At 38.6% G+C, this 18,816-nt stretch overlaps 1 protein-coding gene and 1 non-coding gene across 2 annotated transcripts in view; one reads left to right on the top strand and one right to left on the bottom strand.

Annotated features, from left to right (window-relative positions):
* Positions 1–18,816, top strand: part of EYS (eyes shut homolog) — a 1,499,666-nt gene that overhangs the window by 1,465,255 nt on the left and 15,595 nt on the right. The window contains exon 39 of the mRNA XM_029943180.1: positions 5,688–5,860. Within this exon, the coding sequence (XP_029799040.1) occupies positions 5,688–5,860 (173 nt within the window). The remainder of the gene's footprint in view (positions 1–5,687; positions 5,861–18,816) is intronic.
* LOC115297353 lies at positions 3,753–3,921 on the bottom strand. Its single transcript, XR_003911433.1, has one exon. It is a non-coding gene; the product is annotated as a U1 spliceosomal RNA (small nuclear RNA).

Below are 18,816 nucleotides of genomic sequence, written 5' to 3'. Positions count from 1 at the left end.
CGTCTCTCCACATCCTCGCCAGCATCTATAGTCTCTTGATTTGTTCATTTTAGCCACTCTGACTGGCATGAGGTGGTATCTCAGTGTGGCTTTGATTTGTGTTTCCCTGATGATGAGTGATGTTGAGCATCGTTTCATATGCCTAGCATCTCACTCTTGATTTCAGCTTAGTTCATCTTCTCACAGTTCATGAATTCAAGCCCCACATCAGTGCAGAGCCTGCTTGGGATTCATTCATTCATTCTCTCTCTCTCTCTCTCTCTCAAATAAATAGAAATTTTTAAAAAATATATAATGTAAGAAAATAGTATATGGTATTTGAATGTAATTTTTTTTAATCTTTAAACATATAGCTAATTGCTTCAGACCTAAAAATTCTGAGAGGAAGCATTTGAGCATTTATTTTACTTAAGATTTCTTTTTCAAATAAGTTTATAACATCTGCATTGTATTATGCTTAATGTGATTTAAGCTATATTAATATAAAAATAAATATTTTACCATTGCCATGTCTAGAAGGCAATGAGATCAATTTTCTTTAACTTTTTTCATTGATAAAAGTGACCCACTAGATGGCGCAGTCATCATAAAAAAGTCATATTAGAGTATTGTTTTTACATAAAAATTCTTACAGCTTTATTTCTTTTATGAAATTGGTAAGACAGCCTATTTTTGGCTTGGGGTGTTTTATTTTAGAATTTATTAAACAGGAAAAATGTCAATTTGAACAGGAAGAGAAAAGGAAATTTATTTTTAAAAATAACATTTATAGGAAAACAGCCAAAAAGGCATAGAGTGCGTATCACGCTTCCCTATGTCAGAAAGCAGGTGAAAAGGCAGTTTGTGCTGGGAAGGCTCTACACATGCTCTAAACTCCCGAATTCTAAACTTCGTTGTACAAAACACCACTTGGAACATGTATCAAAACCCTCCAGGCATTTTAAGCCTGAAGGTGGATAGGTGCACTTAGACAGTCGCACATGGACCACACCCCCGCATAAGGCATCCAAGCTCAGGGCCACAGCAGGGCTGAGGGTCGGGGGACATGGGGGCGGCCTCCCCATGAAGGCGGCAGAAGAGGCCTGTGAGCCAGGAGACAGTCTGTTGTTGTAGAAAAAGTCTTTCCATATTTTATGCTCTTTGTGCTCTTCAAAGAATAACTAAAATCTTCACGATTATTATGTAATTTTGTAGCAGATTAATCCTGTATTTTGCTTTCTTCCATTTTGGAGAACCTTATACAACTTCTCAAACTTTTTTTTTTTTTGCACAAATATTAACTTAGATACAGTAACTGTAGTGATTTTCATCAGGACTCAGCTAAATACCCTACTTAATGAAATGGCAGTATCCTCAGAAGCTTTTGTATGCTTGGTTTTTTTTGCCATTTTATGTACGTGCCTAAGCCCCTACCTGTAAGTTCCAAATAGACAAGAATTTTTGTTTTCGAGAACCCCCAGCACCAGAGTCTAACAGTGCATCGGTGAACACGGGGTGGTGAAGTTCCTTTCGTTCCCTGCGTTATTCCCCACGCTGACTCCTTCTCTGTGCCACTCACTTGGTCCTGCGGCATGTGTACCCTGTGCTTCTCACTCTAGCACACCTCACCTCTGCCCAGGCCACAGCTCGCCCCTTCAACTTCTTCTGCCCATCCTTTATGACTAGTCTTATGCACATAGTAACTACTAAAAAGAAGAATTTTTTTAGAGAGAAAGAGAGAGTAGATATGCATGCACTTGAGCAGCGGGGAGGGGGAGAGGAAAGGAAGAGAGAGAGGAAGAGAGGGGTGGTAGGGGAGAGAATCGCAAGCAGGCTCCATGCCTAGTACATGGACCCCACACAGGGCTTGTCCCACAACTGTGAGATCATGACCTGAGCTGAAATCAAGAATCGATGCTTAACTGAATGAGCCACCCAGACACCCTCCAAAAATATTTTAGGTTGATAACATGAATTTGGGTGAAGCATAAATGTGATTAGACTGCTAAATAATTCAGGAAAATATAGGAGTTTGAAATGAATATGTTCTTGGTAAATAATGTATAGGCAAACATTAAGTCACTTTATTTTAATATATAATTATTGGCTAAATATAAATCAACAAGCCTATAAAATATTTCTTATTTTTTATCATATACATATCTATTATTTCAGGAGCATTCTCATCACTGATGATGGGGGTGTAAATTGGTACAGTTATTATGGAGGGCAGGTTGGAATATGTATCCAAAGCCTAAAAGTCATGACGATATTTAAATTCATCCCAAGGAAATGATCAAAGATGTGCACAGAGATTTAGCTATAAGAGTTTTATCACAGGGTTATTTGTAGACAGTGAAAAATTAAAAACACAGTATCTCACAAGTGACTACAAGAATAAAGTATATTTTATCAATTCAGTGAAATAACATTCAACCCCTGTATGGGAGGTTGTGGAAGAGAAGTTAACAAGTATGGAATAAAAGGTTATTTATAGGGAGTTCTATTTGTGACACTATGACCTTCCCAAAAGTAAATGTTGAAGTTCGAATAAGATAAAGTGTATACTTTCAGAACACTATTACCTGAAGTGAAAACAACACATCTAAGAGATCCCAAATGAAATGAAAGCAAGCCTGGAAAGTGAGCATCAAAGTTGGCTTTTGCCCTGACCTGCTAAAACGTGAAGCATGTATAACATACCCTTTCAGGGCTGCCCGGTTATGGGCATCTAATAGCAGACTCCTCATAGGCCTCAGACTCCAAAGAGCTACACCATCAATGTAAGAACAAAAGAAAAATAAACCTTATTATAGACAAGGATAAGGCAAGGAAGGTTGCCTATCTTGAACTTGGGATTAGTTTAAAGAGAAAGATATAAAAGAGCTAAACGCTAAAAATGGCCATACTCCCAAACAGAAAAACAAGATAGCTGAAGTTGTCACTCTCGTTATCTTAGTATCAGCCCAGGTCATGATCTCATAGTTTGTGAGTTCAAGCCCTGCATCTGCTTGAGATTCTGTTTTCCTCTCTCTCTTTCTCTCAGAGTAAATAAACATTTTTTTAAAAGAAAGAAGGAGAAATTAAGACAGTATAATATTAGCACAGGTTAGACCAATAGACTAACGGAACAGGATAGAGAGGCACAGGATGGTGCCTACCTGACAGGGCTTGTGAGTGAAAAAGGATGAACTAGTCAATGAAGAGTGCTCCGACTGTTCGTCATCGTTTGGAAACTTGTAATTGGACCTCTAACCCCATATCAAACACAAAAAGTAATTTCAGATGTATTAAGACTTATATGTAAGAGGGAAACATGATAATAGTCTGAAAAGATAACATAAAGATAACTTTCTGACCTTAGAATAGGGAAAGCTTTGCTTAACTAAGTCATAAAAAATGCAAACCATAGAAGAAAACATTGAAATTTCAACTACAAAAAAATAGGAACTTCTGCTCATCAGGTAACACAGTATTCACAGTTAATGCAGTGGCTACATACATCAACATGGTGAATCCCAAAAACATAATCATGAGTGGAAAGCAGTAATTAAAGAATATATACAATATCAATACATTTATATAAAGTTCTATGAAAGGGAAAACTAAAACCTCTGTTTTCTTCTGAGAGTTTTACAGCTTCAGTTCTTTTATTTTATAATTCTTTAATCCATTTCAAGCTAATTTTTGTACGTGGTTAAAATAGGGATCTAGTTTCATTCTTTTACATGTAGATTTCCAATTTTCCTAGCATTTTTAGTGTTTTTGTTTTTCAGGGGAAAGCGCGAACGCAGTCCCCCACTACCACAAATTATGCAGTCGAATTTCCCACATTTGGGGAAATCGCAGGGGTCGCATTTTTAGTGTTAAAATTTGCTTAGAGGAAGTAGGAGAGATACCTGCCATGGGCTAAAAAAATGTCAGCCTCACCATGGTCAGAGGTTACAAGTGATTTTGATTTTCTTCTTTTGGTTTAATCTCAATTTCATGAAACTCTTACCTACTGTTTCAATAAAATGAGAGAGGTTGTTAATAATGAATGTTTGTGAAAAGAGTGTTCATTGTTCTTCCTGACCCCTCAATGAGGCATATAATGTATTGATACTGACATATATTAGCATATTATCAGTTGACCCACCTAGAGGGGACTACATGAGCTGCCTTCTATCCTCAGAATTTGTGAGGATTCTTCTAGCCTAAAGAAAAAAAGGAACTGAAGATATTTCTGTTTTCTACATGCCTTGTCTTGACTTGCTCACTCCCAGAATTATACTATTGGTGACGTTGTCAACAACCCCAGCAGTGCCCTTAATGTCATCTGTGTCTGTAGTTTGCCAGTAGGTAAAAACCATTGCAATAAACTGAGAACAAGTGTAACCCAGCAGTCATGGATGTACTCCTAAATATGCTATTGTTTCTCACTGTCTTTTTAAACCTACTTAGAAGGAGCCATCCTTTTCTTGAACCTGGATTAACACATGGGGAGGTCTGTTGAATTTTCTATTCCAACTTAACTAATAGAGCTTTGAGTTGCAAATACCCTGGCAGTTTATTAGTTCAGAGGGTCCACTTCAAAATACTAACAACACTTCACTCTTCATAACTGTTGACCTAAACCCAGCCAGGACTTACCACATGAATGGAAGGTCTCCAAAGATGGTATGATCTGTTACTGCCGTCTTTCCCCAGTCTAGTGATTTGTGACTCAGCACCACACACCACATCCTGAATAGACTTCCTTGACTTGCACCATTGTCTGATGGTTTAGTGCTCTGGTGGCCTGACAGGGACATAAAGTAACATTTTCTCTTACGTGCCCTTAGTGTAGGGTTGCCATATTTAGGGGGTGAAATACAGGACACCCAAATAAATTTGAATTCAATTTTTAATACATCTCAAATGTTGCTTATCTGAACTCCAAGTATTGGGATATACCGAAAAGTTACTAATTGTTTATCTGACATTTAAACTTAATTGAATGTCCTACATTTTATCTGGCATCTCTACCTTCGCTTTTATTAGGTTCCTCCCAATATCACTCTCAACCCAGACAAGGTCTGTCATCAAAATGGGAAGTCCCTTTTGCCTCTCAGATTCCGCCTCAGCCATAAACTGACTGTCTCTTACTGTTGAGACCTCTTCAGCTACCAGGATACCCTCTGTGCAAGATCCCTTTCTTATGTCCCCAAGCTGATCCTAAGTCCGAGTGCCACCACCCGTCCCTGGGACTCACTGCCATCTGCTGGCCGCTGGAGGGGTTCGCAGTTCCTTTTGCAGCCCCAGGCGCTAGACCTGCGTGTTCACCAATGTGAGGGGATGTGTATCAAGCTGAATTTCTTTTCTCTAGGCTTAAGGCTAGGAGGCAGCAGCTGTGTTCACGATCTCTCCCTTGGTGGTGGTGTGAGGCGGGGAGAAGGGACTTACAGTGGTTCCGTCCAAAGAAATGATTCTCTAAAGTCTCTCTTAATCTCCACATGCTGACCTTTTAAAATTTTTGATGTGGAATCTAGTAATCCTATAATCACTCATTAACTCATTCCCTTGGCGGTTTGGATCCTGGTAGTTTGAATCATAATTCGCTTTGATGTACAAACTCTTTTCTGTCTTGGAACCTCAAAATTGCCAAGTTAACATCAGAATAATACATAAGTGTGTATCCATCTCTGTTCAAGTGCTCAAATCCTGTGGCCTTCTTTCTCAACCCACAGCTGCGACTGCCCCCCTGGGTGGAAAGGAGAACTGTGCATGGAAACAATTTCCACGTGTGACCCTGAACATGACCCTCCACACCGCTGTAGCAAAGGAGCAACTTGTGTTTCATTGCCTCATGGGTACATCTGTTCCTGTCCTCTGGGAACCACTGGAATCCACTGTGAGCAAGGTAAGGCAGAATTTCAACACTGCTTGTCACAAATTAACTAAGTCAGTTTCCTCTTCAGAATGAAAATGAAAAATTTATAATAATCCTGGTTTGCCTAAGATCTGGATCCCCTCCACATTACAAGCGCACTATAAGATAGGAGGGAGTGGGTGGAATAGGGCAGTCTCGTTCTCCCCATCATAAAGAGAGATGAACCCAAGTCATTTCTCTGCCGTCCTCCTTGCAGCCCAATAGCACAAACTCATCTCCTTGGAGCTCACTCGCCTAACACTGGCAGGAGAGAATGTGGCTCTCTACTCGCCATGATCCCCAAGCTGCAAGCGAGAACTCCACACCGCCTTTCAGGCTTTCTCCTCCTAAAACTTCGCTGACCATCTCTGCCTACCCCAGCGCTTACAGGCAAGATTGACGGGAGGGTTTGTAGAACACTGCTCCCTTTAAACCTCCTCAGTCACCTAATGCACCCTCTGCTAATATTCTAGGAAGCCTAGGGCAGGAGAACTCCTCAGGTGAACAGTGACCACAAGCACAAGGTCTAAATGGAGACCTTGGAAACTGAGTCCTATAGGAGAATTCAGGAAGCATATGCTGTTTAATATCTCAAGTCCTACATGAGGCATCTGAGTGGTGCAGTCAGTTAAGCATCTGACTTCAGCTCCGGTCATGATCTCACAGTTCATGGGTTTGAGCCCCATGTTGGGCTCTGTGCTGACAGCTCAGAATCTGGAGCCTGCTTCATATTCCATGTCTCCCTCTCTCTCTGCCCCTCCCCTACTCACACTCTGTCTGTCTGACTCAAAAATAAATAATAAGACATTTTTAAAAAATATATCTCAAGTCCTGCAGCTTCCAAAAATCAATACTTCATATTTCATTTTGTCCTAATTGGTGTAGTTCTAAATTTAGCAGAAAATTGGTCTAGAAGAAGACCTCCATAACACATGCACAAAGTCCCAACAATTCAGCTCTGTCACTAGCAGAGGTGTGTGACCGTAGGGCTAACGGAATGGCCTGAGTGAGGCTGCCCAGCCAGCCAGTCAGGATCCAGCAGTACCACCCAAGTGGGTCCTGTCCTGCTTCATTTTGTTGCCACTGCTGGACGCTGTCTTGTCTAGTTTAAGTATCAGTAGGGATGATTCTGGATCTTGGGGCTGGCTGGGACTTCAAAACAGTGTGGCAAGAAATCCAAGAAATTCACAGTTACAGAATCTGATGAGATGAAGCCAGAAAAATAGGGGGACATAGAGTTTTACCTGCTATATCTTGGCTTCCTGAGATTGGATAATCTACTATCATTCTATCCCACCTTACCCTCCACCCAGAAGGTAAAGTTTCAGCCTTCATTTCCCCTATTTAGGAACAGACACTGGCATAGAAGGAGTACACAATCATCAATTGTGTTATATACACCTTTGCATAATTTGGGGGAGTTATTATAATGTATTCAGATGTGTGGTAAGAGCAAATTTAATCTCTCTCAGATCACTTTATCAAATATACTAATGCAAATATTTTTTATTCTATGTTTTTTGAGATTCTTTGTGTTTAACTTTCCTCCAAAAGTCAAAAGTGCTGATAAACTCAGGACATTGGAGATTTAGAATACTAGTGATTTAGTGACAGAAATTTTTAATCATGTTATAAGGTATGATTATAAAATAATGAGGCTTAGGGAAATGTCTTTTTCATGACATTGGCAGCAGATCTTGATCTTTTAGAAAGGGCTGTGCTTAGTTCCTAGACCAAACCACACTCCATCCTGGAATAGGGATCTTTATTCATACTCTTTCCTCTGCCTTAAATGCTCTGGTGTTCCCCTCCACACTCAGCTAACCCTTATGTATCCTTCAGATTTCAACTCAGACTTTACTTCTTTAGGAAAGTGTTCCCAGATTTCCTGTCATAGAACTGAGGGCAGTGACCAAAAAAAACTACCTGTTTTTGTCTATTGTTGTTGAATCTCTCTCTCCCATCATAGTGCAAATCAAAAAATATATATATCTGTTACATACATTTCAACTTACTGGTTCTAAAATAATAAAAACTGATTGTGACAGTTTTCAAGAAAGAGTTTCTGACTTTAGTGAAAAGCAAAAAAAAAAGTACTTGAAACCTTACCAAGAGGATGTACGTTTACTACTGCCAAAGAGATAGGTGTTTAAACTGGAAGAAATTTTCAAATTTACAAAGTTTACAAGTGAACAAAGACAAGTTCACGGAAGAGCTAGTGATTGTAACAATAAGACAGGCTATGTTTGTGAAGATTAAAAGCTCAAATGATGAAAGCCTAGGGAATTAACCCAAAATTTGTTGTAGTGTTTAGATAAATAAATAATATTGGTATGTATATAAATAAATTACATAGAGACATGTATATAGTAATTTATATAGAGATTATATCAATAGATAATTGATAGAAGAGAGAGAGAAATAGTGACAGTAATAAAATTATCTCATAGAGAGTCTACAAACTATGATAAAAGCTGCCAGAAAAATTTTGTCTCCCTCATAATTTTCCTTCTTCCTCTTCTATTTCCCCATTCCAAGAAACCTTAAGTCTTGGAAAGAAAATTAATTTGACTGTACATGGAACTCTAGACTTACAGCTTTCACACCTACCTAGTTTTATGTCCACCTTTTTTTTTTAAGTTTATTGATTTATTTTGAGAGGGCAAGCTGAGAGAGAGAGAGAGAGAGAGATTGAGCACACAAGCATGGAAGGGACAGAGAGAGAGGGAGAGAGAGAGAATCCCAAGCAGGCTCCACACTATCAGCACAGAGCCCCATTTGGGGCTTGATCTGATAACTCTGGGATCATGACCTTAGCCAAAATGAAGAGTCAGATGCTTAACCAACTGAGCCACTCAGGTGCCCCATGTCCATCTTTATTGTAAATAAGCTCCACCTCTAATACAAATCAAAACTCATGTTCATAATCTCTGAATGAGAAGAAACCAAAATGCAATTGGTATGCAAACATGATGAAGCTGTTGAAGGTAGAAATGGCAAAAGGGTGTTATTTGTCTCAAAATGCAGTCTGGCATTAGTAACCTTTGTTCTTTTTTCCTTCCTTTGGAGTAATGCTTATAGAATGGATTATTCACTAATGTAGTAAGATTGCTTATGAGTTCCAGACCAAGTGTTGGGAATACTCCCTTAACAAGACAGATGTCCAGCATCCATAAAAGTTACATTCTAATAGGAGGAGACAGCAAATACCATATCCACCAATCAATGAGGAAAAATACAGATTGAGTTAATGCCACAAAGGAAATAAAGAGGAAGACAAGATAGAAAGTCATTGGAAGAGTACATTTTAGTTGGGATGGTCAGGAATGGACTCTCTAAGTAGGGACATTTGAGCTGAGCTGACATCTAGTGAGAATTATCCATGTGTGGAAAAATGTGGGACAAATCCTCTAGGCAGAGGCTAACCTAGTAACAGGAAAATAGTATTACTTATTTGAGGGAGAGAAAGGCAGCCAATATTCCCATAATAGGAGATGGTATTATTAGATGACTTTAGAAAGGAAAGAAGAAGTCAGATCATATAGTCTTAGAAAACATGGTAAGAATTTTAATCTCATGCTAACAAAATAAGAAGCCTGTGAAGACTATAAGCAGGAGATTTGCATCCTGGTGCTTCAAGTAACTCATGATTTTCTTTCTGCTGTGTCCTTTTACTTTCTAATCCTTGGCTTCATTATCTGTAAGTGTGCCACCTGTTAGCCATGTGCCCCGCCCTTCCTCCTACAAAGCCCCTCCACCTTGGCTTTGTACCCCAGAGGGTCTCTCAGAGGACTGATTCAATGGGCTCCCATCCAATCTGCTTCCAGTTGAGTTTAGACCATAGAAATCACCAGTAATTGATGGGAAAACAGAAGAGTGAGAGTATTTATTTCCCTACATTTTTTGCCACTAGGTCACCAATATTTACCTTTCCCTAAGGACACAGTTTCTTTCAGGAGATCCTCACCTTCTCCAGCCTCAGGCCTAAGAGTGGAAACAGTTCCCTATTGAGACAAGCGTAGGGCAACACCCCAGCTCCTGTAGCTTCCCTGAACTCTGACCACATCTTTGTAAATGGTCTTCATTCTCTTATTTTCAGACTACCCTGCATGAGCATCTGTTCACTGACAGGACCCTCACCGATATAATAACTATGATTTTGCCTACCTTACAAGATTTATGGGAAGCAATGCATATAAAAATTCTTTATTAGGTATAAAATGCTATAAAATATAAAGGTTTTTTTTTCCTCTTGTTCTCAAGTTCCAAAATTCAGAGCAACACTCTTAATGATTCAGCCATATTACATATTAAATCTACATTTTGGTATCAAGAGTTCCAAGAGTGTAGAATCATAGGACATCACTAATCATCTTCTAGTCCAACAGTATCAATTTATAAATGAGGAGACTAATGCTCAGAGAAATTAAATAATGTACCAACAGTCTCAGAATCAAGTCTCTTGACTCTCAATCCAGTTATTAGTAGGTGCTTAATAGTTAATAAATAAAAGCACAGCATATCATCAAGTTCACTAAGACTCTATTTCTAGATCTTAGCAGCCCCTTAGAATGGCCATTTCATAAGTAAATATAGCATAGGAAGTAACAATGTAGAGGTAACATTTATCAGCAACTATCATACTCCAGTTATCTAAGAAAGCCTACTAAAAGATCAATGTAATCATTAAAATTCAAATAACTTCAAAACTAAAATTTGTAATTGAATGAGTCATCAATGGGTAGGATTGAAAAGAACCTTTAAAAATCACTTACTTAATCCCAACTCTTCTATTTTGAAAGAGGTAAAAATCAAAACTCAGAATTAGTAGGGCGCCTGGGTGGCTCAGTCAGTTAAGCGACTGCCTCTTTTTTTTTTTTTTAATGTTTATTTATTTTTGAGACAGAGTGTGTGTGTGTGAACAGGGAAGGGGCAGAGAGAGAGGGAGACACAGAATCCCGAGCAGGCTCCAGCCTCTGAGCTGTCAGCACAGAGACCGACATGGAGCTTGAACTCATGAGCTGTGAGATCATAACCTGAGTCCCAGACTGCCACCCAACCAACTTAGCCACTCAGGCGCCCTAAAGGTGCCTCTTGACTTCAGCTCAGATCATGATCTCACAGTTGAGAGATCGAGCGTGTGGGTCTCCAAGCTAAGCATGGAGCCTGCTTGGGATTCTCTCCTTGTCCTTCTGTCCCTCCCAGTTTGCCTTCACGAGCTCACTTGCTCTCTCTCTCTTTAAAAAACAAAATAGAGGGGCGCCTGGGTGGCTCAGTTGGTTAAGCCTCCAGCTTCGGCTCAGGTCAGATCTCACGTTCGTGGGTTCGAGCCCCGCGTCGGGCTCTGTGCTGACCGCTAGCTCAGAGCCTGGAGCTTGCTTCCGGTTCTGTGTCTCCCTCTCTCTCTGACCCTCCCCCTCTCATACTCTGTCTCTTTCTGTATCAAAAATAAATAAAACATTTAAAAAAATTTAAAAAACAAAATAGAAATAGGAACCTCTAAATTAGTGGGACTGAGATGTTAAGCCTTCACACTGCCAATCCAGTGACTTTCCCATTACAGTGTATTATCTATATGCATAATCAAAATATATAAACTACCAGTCACATGAAATGAGTGAAAACCTGTTCAACCTGTGTTATGCAGAATTGGAAAATATCTTTGTCCCAGTACTTTAGTTTTACTTATTAATTAATTTATTTATTTATTTATTTATTTATTTATTTATGTCCCAGTACTTTAGTTTTATTTATTTATTTATTTATTTATTTATTTATTTATTTTGAGAGAGAGAGAGAGAGAGAGAGTAGGAGAGAGGCAAAGGGAGAGAGGGAGAAAGAGAATCCCAAGCAGGCTCCACACACACAGAACCCAACTTGGGGCTCCATCTAATGAACTGTGAGATCACAACCTGAACTGAAATCAACTATCAGATGCTTAACCCACTGAGCCACCAGGCACCCCAAAATAGTCTTAAATATTTTAAAGTATATGTATGTATCTGAAAGGAGGGTGGCTGGGGGAAATTTTCTATACCAGCATTATAGTGTAAGTAGTAAAATTAGATTTTGTCTATCCCTTACTCTTAAGATGTCTGACTAATGGGAAAAAGTGATCTTTCAAGTCCCTTAAAACATTTACCTATAACTGTCAGAAAGTAAAAGCCATTTAAGGACAAGAGAAGGAGAATTTGTGATTGGGATATTTTCTTTTCACTATGGCCCCACCCAAAACTCCTCAGGAATTCCACTGAAGTATGATGCTTCACTAAGGAAAATATCAACAGACCACTTGAATTCAATGGCTTTAAGGGTCACAGCTACCAAAAATGATTCCAAAATATCTGAGCCTAGTTTCAGAAGTGCAGGAATTCACAATGCTCACATTGTCTGGCCCAGAAACCAGCTCAGACATGTGATTTTTTTTAAGGGTTTTTTTTAATGTTTTATTTATTTTTGATACAGAGAGAGAACATGAGAGGGGGAGGGGCAGAGAGAGAAGGAGACACAGAACTGGAAGCGGGCTCCAGGCTCTGAGCTAGCTGTCAGCACAGAGCCTGACGCGGGGCTCGAACCCACGAACGCGAGATCTGACCTGAGCCGAAGTCAGAGGCTTAACCAACTGAGCCACCCAGGCGCCCCAGACATGTGATTTTTAAACACCCAAGGGTCCCAACCCAGCTTTACAAATTAAACTGATGATAAAGAAGAGTGGTTGACAAACAATAGCATCTGGGTTCAACAGTTCATGGGACTATTGATCTTAATTTAAAAAGAAATAACAGGATAGGGAAAATATTTTGCAACCCAGTTTAGTCACTAAAATATTCTATTTCCAGCAGAACTCTGGTTTACAGTTATTTTGCAAGACATAATATGCTCAGTTTCTTTTTTTTCAATTTCTTTTCTTGTACACTCGAATCTTGTTCATTTGCTTTTTTTTTTCTTTCCCTGATGTAGCTATGTTTCCTGTTAGAGTCTGTGTTTTACAACTATACATATAACCTTTCCTGAGTCATAAAATCTCTCCTCTGGATTTATTTTTCCCACATTATTGGTAAATTGCTTTTTCCTATATACCACTAAATTTCAGCTATTCCATATTGGTGACAGTTAGCCAAATGAGATTCTATAATATGTGTGTTTTTAACTTTTAGCCTGGAAGATATAGAAAATCTTTCCATTTTTCTTACATTCTTTATATACTTAGTGCAATTTTTTTCCCATTCATTTCTCATTCCCTATGATAAAGAACCCCACTCCCATGCTGGCAATTAGAATGAAATAGGCAAATCTTAAAGCTACTTAGAGTCTTGATGCCAAGGATACTTTATGGTCTACCCAGCCCTAGATTTCACTGAAATTAATTCAAGGTCATGGAGAAGCTCCGTTCTACAAGCCTCCCTGACACATCAGGTGCTTTCCTGCCAAGTCTTTGGCTTTCCTGATAGTAGAGCAAATAATCCATAGTACTATAGGTGGCAATTTCAGGAATTATTACTGTTTGCCTATTTTCAGATGTTAATTTCCAGGTGCATTTAGCCATGTGGGAATAGAGCAGGTAATTTACAAGGTTTCTTCATAGAAAAAAAAAGAACTGTAGTCTTCATTTCCCCTACTTTTAATCCCATCTTAATAATTAGTAAAAGATGTGGTTATATGTGTACTAGATCCTCTATCTCTACAATTTTTATAATACTTGTAAAAAATAAATAGGAACTAGCTATAATTCCTAGGAACACATATTTTAATTATTTAATCTTCTTTCTGTGTTCTTCAATATAAGCTGCTAAATCATGAATGAAACTCAGTGAGAAAGTGAATTAAATATAAGAATTCTAAGGTTTATGTGAACAGTAAGCTTTTTGAGTATCTAAAGGAATAGAAGTTACAGGTGAGTCTTAGTAGAAAGAAACAGACAACTGCTTTTTCCTAACCTTGGACTTTGGGCAAGTAAGTTAACTTTCCTGAACATCAGGCTTCTCGAGTGTGAAAAAAAGGTGGAAAACAGTATGTAAAAATCTCAGTTTGGAGGAAATTTTTGGCCAAAGTCCGGAGAGAGTCCATTTTCTTTGTCAAGTCTTAAATTAATAGTCACTTCTTTGTATAAGGTGGTGAGTGAAAGTTAAAAACAATTAAGAGACATCTATGAGAGGTTTTTCTTCAACAAAGTCCTTTTGATTTTGTATTCAAGACAACATTAAGTAATAAACAGAAAGCACTCACAATGAATTTCAGCTCTCTATTGTTTCCTCTCTTGATATGTTTTACATGCTTAAACGTAAATACCCTGTTCCCCACAGTGAAAACAATTTTTTTGCTTACAGTCAATTTCTATGGATAAGGCTTGGCTGCCTCTTTGCCTGGAGCAGGTTTGCCCACCTTCCTTTTTTTTTTTTTTTTAATGTTTATCTATTTTTGAGACAGAGACAGCGTGAGCAGGGGACAGGCAGAGAGAAAGGGAGACACAGAATCTGAAGCAGGCTCCAGGTTCTGAGCTGTCAGCACAGAGCCCAATGCAGGGCTTGAACCCACAAACTGTGACATCATGACTTGAGCTAAAGTCGGGTGCTTAACTGACTGAGCCATCCAGGTGCCCCTGGCCATCTTCTTTTAATCTGAAATGATTGACAGTGCTAAGATCCAACTACAAACTTTACTTTTTAATTTGGGGAACTATTTCTATTTCTAATAGAAACATTGAAAAGTGACCAGCAAACTAAAGTTTTCATGATCGCTAAAAAGATAAAGATTGCAAAATATTATTTCATGGTTTTCTTTTGTTAAACTCTGTACACTTTATCTTAAGAAAAATTTTAAAAAGCAAACCTTCCTGTACCATGCTGTTCTAGTGACCAAGGAATATCACAAGGTGAACGGTCAAGAAAGCCCTCTGGTCTGAGAGGCAGAATTGCCTGAGTCTCCTAGCACACCTCATGGTGAGGGGTCACTGAAATAAAGAGGCCAGTATCATACCTAGCACACTGTGAAGCACCCCATAAATAATTAGCCCCCTCCTACAGAGGAAGAAGAAAGTATTAGATTACACTTGTGTTAAAAGCAGGCCACGTTCACATAGATATTTTGATCCATTTTATTTTAAAAATAGGAGTTAGTCTTAAATATTCTTTTTTTTTTTAATGTTTGTTTATTTTTGAGAGAGAGTGCAAGTGGGGGAGTGGCAGAGAGAGAGTGGGACCAAGGATCCAAAGTGGGCTCTGTGCTGACAGGAGAGAACCCAATATAGAGCTCAAACTCACAAATGGATCATGACTGGAGCCAAAGTCAAATGCTTAACTCACTGAGCCACCCAGGCAGCCCAAGTTACTCTTAAGTATTCTTAAGTTAAAATATTTTAAACCTCCTAGTTTGAAAAGGTAGTAGTTTATTATATAAAAGTTGTTTTAAAAGATTTCAAACTATTTTGGTCAACATGGTAACATAGACTTTTCAAAATGACCAAATAAAATATTTTTTAAAACCCTCATCCTCTAAAGAAGTATAGATGATTATTAAATGTTTTAAAAATATGCTTATTGAGAAGCCACTCAAGCCACATGAAATGATCCAAAGCACTATCAGATAGGGGAGTCCCCCCTTTCAAAGAGCCAATGACTCAAGTGGAGACTAGGAAAAAGTCTGTGAAAACCAAATAAAAATATGCAATTTAATTTACAGCTCAGGGAAAAGAGGAAGAATATTTCAGAGTATTGACTGCTTTAATTGCTAGACAAATGATACAATATGTGCATTATTTCCAGCTACTGAGACCTGAAATGTCATTAAAAACCAATGGAAATGGAATTAGGGGCACCTGGTGACTCAGTCAGTTCAGTCTGTCTTTGCTCAGGTCATGATCTCATGGTTCCTGAGTTCAAACCCCGAGTCAGGCTCACTGCTGTTGGCACAGAGCCTGCTTCAGATCTTCTGTCCCCTCTTCTTTCTCTGCCCTTCCCCCACTCACATTCTCTTTCTAAAAATAAACATTAAAAAAAGCAATGGGGGGTGCCTGAGTGGCTCAGTCGGTTGGGTATCCGACTTCAGCTCAGGTCATGATCTCAGTTGGTGAGTTCAAGCCCATCAAGGCTCTGTGCTGACAACAGCCTGCTTCAGATTCTGTGTCTCCCTCTCTCTCTCTGCCCCTCCCTTGCTTGTGTGCACACTCTCTCGCTTGCTCTCTCTCTCTCTCTCTCTCTCTCTCTCTCTCTCTCTCATTCAAAAATAAACAAACTTAAAAAAAATGGAATTAAATTAACTATCAAAGAATAGGCAAGATTTGTATAGACTCATGGGACAGTAAGGTAGCTTTCCTAAGAGTAAGAACCACTGCAGCAAAGCATGGGGGAAAATGGAATGATGCAATTACAAATGTGAGTAAACCTCTTCATCTGAAAAGGAAACTTATGGGAAACCTGGTGGTTCAGTTGGTCAAGCGTTCAACTCCTGACATCATCTCAGGTCATGATCTTATAGTTCATGAGTTTGAGCCCCAGCATCTGGCTCTGCACTGACAATGTGAATGGAGCCTGCTTGGGATTCTCTCTCTCCCTCCCTTTCTACTCCTCCCCTGTGTGTGTGCAATGTTTCTCTCTTTATCTCAAAACAAATTAAAAAAAGTAAACCATTACTTTTGGATATCATTTATGTCAGCCAACTTTTTGACAGTCAAGGCATACTAAAAAATTAAAAATTGAGATCTCTGTAAAAGTCTAAGTATCCTGGTAATTAATTGAATTACATGTTATTACATGCTTTATTTCATTTACATGCTTTTTTATAAGTGACAAAGTTGGTGTTTTAGTATGAAAATTAAAAAGTTTAACTTGACATCTGTTCAAACCCTAAAATTCTCCAAAAACATGCAGTAGAACACCTCATCCTAGAAGATTTTGATAGCAAGAACAACCAGATGTCTCTCATTATCATGAAGCAATCTTGTGATTTTATTGAATACTTAATTTTTAAGCAACACTCCATCTTGATGGGTCTCCAAAGATCATTTAGAACCAAATAGCCACCCAAATAACTAAATGACTTAAACAATTAAATAGTGTTATTCAGCATTATCCATCTGGGTGCTAAAGAAAGTTTGCCTAAAGGGATGGTTTTATTATTTTGATAATTGATTCTTAACCATTCCTTCTGTAGGCAATTAACCAACAGGTCCAAATGCTTATTCACACCACTCCCAGTACACTCTAGAAATAATCTAGCAAAGAAAATGGATGTTTAGCTTCCATTTTTACTACAGTAACAAGGTGTGTACTTAGTAAATCTAAAATTTGTCCAACTGCTTAAGTTAAAATGGAGAGGTAAGTACTTAAGACTTCATGTAGTTAAGGATGGGAAAAAAAGTGACTTCTATCCAATAGATTCTAACAAATTAAGAAGCTACAGTGAAGTCATATGCACTTATCCATAAACCTAAAGGCAAATACCAGATTAATAAATACTATAAAAAGTGAATAATTTTAACTATTTGTCTTTACTAACTGAACAAAATACAGCTATGGTACAGTAGAAGAGCTGTGGCTAAAATAAAAATCTTTTGCATTAAAAATAATGGAAGTTGAAAGTATAAAATGGAGAGATAACTTGCTAAGAACAAAGCAGATGTACATCAGTGTGGAATACTAACTTCACCTCTTGGCTTATAAGATGGTGGAGATTGACAGCCATTTATTTATTGAAAAGGCTATGCTTTGAGTCCATCAAGAGAGAGAATGTCTGGGAATTAAGTAATCTATTTTAAAAATATTGAGGTCCACCACTAAAAACAGAAACATTTGGTAGCAAAACAACCTTCACTGGGACATGTTCAATTTAAAATGATTAGAAATGTGTTTAAAAAAAAAAAAGTTGCTGCATCTAAGGTGGGGAGATGGTGAAAAAAATTTTATACTTGTCAAGTTGGTTTCCATATAACACTCAGTGCTCATCGCAACAAGTGCCCTCCTCCATGCCATCACCTATTTTCCCCTCTCCCCCATGACCATCAACCCTATTTGTTCTCTGTATTTAAGGGTCTCTTATGGTTTGCCTCCCTCCCTCTCCTTAACTATTTTTCTCCTTCCCCTCCTCTATAATCCTCTGTCAAGTTTCTCCTGTTTCCATGAGTGAAAACATGGTATCTGTCCTTCTCTGCCTGACTTATTTCACTTAGCATAACACCCTCAAGTTCCATCCACGTTGCTACAAATGGCCAAATTTCATTCTTTCTCACTGCCATGTAGTAATCCATTGTATAGATAAACCACATCTTCTTGATCCATTCACCAGTTGATGGACATTTAGGCTCTTTCCATGATTTGGCTATTGTTGAAATTGCTGCTATGAACATTGGGGTACACATGTAGAGCACTCCTGTATCCCTTGGGTAAATTCCCAGCAGTGCTATTGTTGGGTCATAGGGGAGTTCTACTGTTAATTTTTTGAGGAACCTCCACACTGTTTTCAAAACAGCTGCACCAGTTTAGATTCCCACCAACAATGTAGGAAGGTGCCCATTTCTCCACATCCTTGCCAGCATCTATAGTCTCCTGATTTATTTTAGCCACTCTGACTGGCGTGAGGTGGTATCTCAGTATGGTTTTGATTTGTATTTCCCTGATGATGAGTGATGCTGACCATCGTTTCATGTGTCTGTTGGCCAGCTGGATGTCCTCTGGAGAAGTGTCTGTTCATGTCTTCTACCCATCTGTTCACTGGATTGTTTGTTTTTCAGGTGTGGAGTTTGGTGAGTACCACATATGTTTTCAATACTAGCCCTTTATCCGATATGTTATTTGCAACTATCTTTTCCCATTCCATCAGTTGCCTATTAGTTTTATTGTTTCCTTTGGAGTGCAGAAGCTTATCTTGATGAGGTCCCAATAGTTATTTTTTGCCCTTGCAAAATGCCTTGCCTTTGGAGATGTGTCAAGTAAGAAACTGCTATAGCTGAGGTC

The sequence above is a fragment of the Suricata suricatta genome, chromosome 7 (assembly GCF_006229205.1).
Source record: "Suricata suricatta isolate VVHF042 chromosome 7, meerkat_22Aug2017_6uvM2_HiC, whole genome shotgun sequence".
NCBI lineage: Eukaryota > Metazoa > Chordata > Mammalia > Carnivora > Herpestidae > Suricata > Suricata suricatta.
Note: the sequence above shows the minus strand (reverse complement) of the source record. Positions and strands in the feature narration are given on the sequence as shown.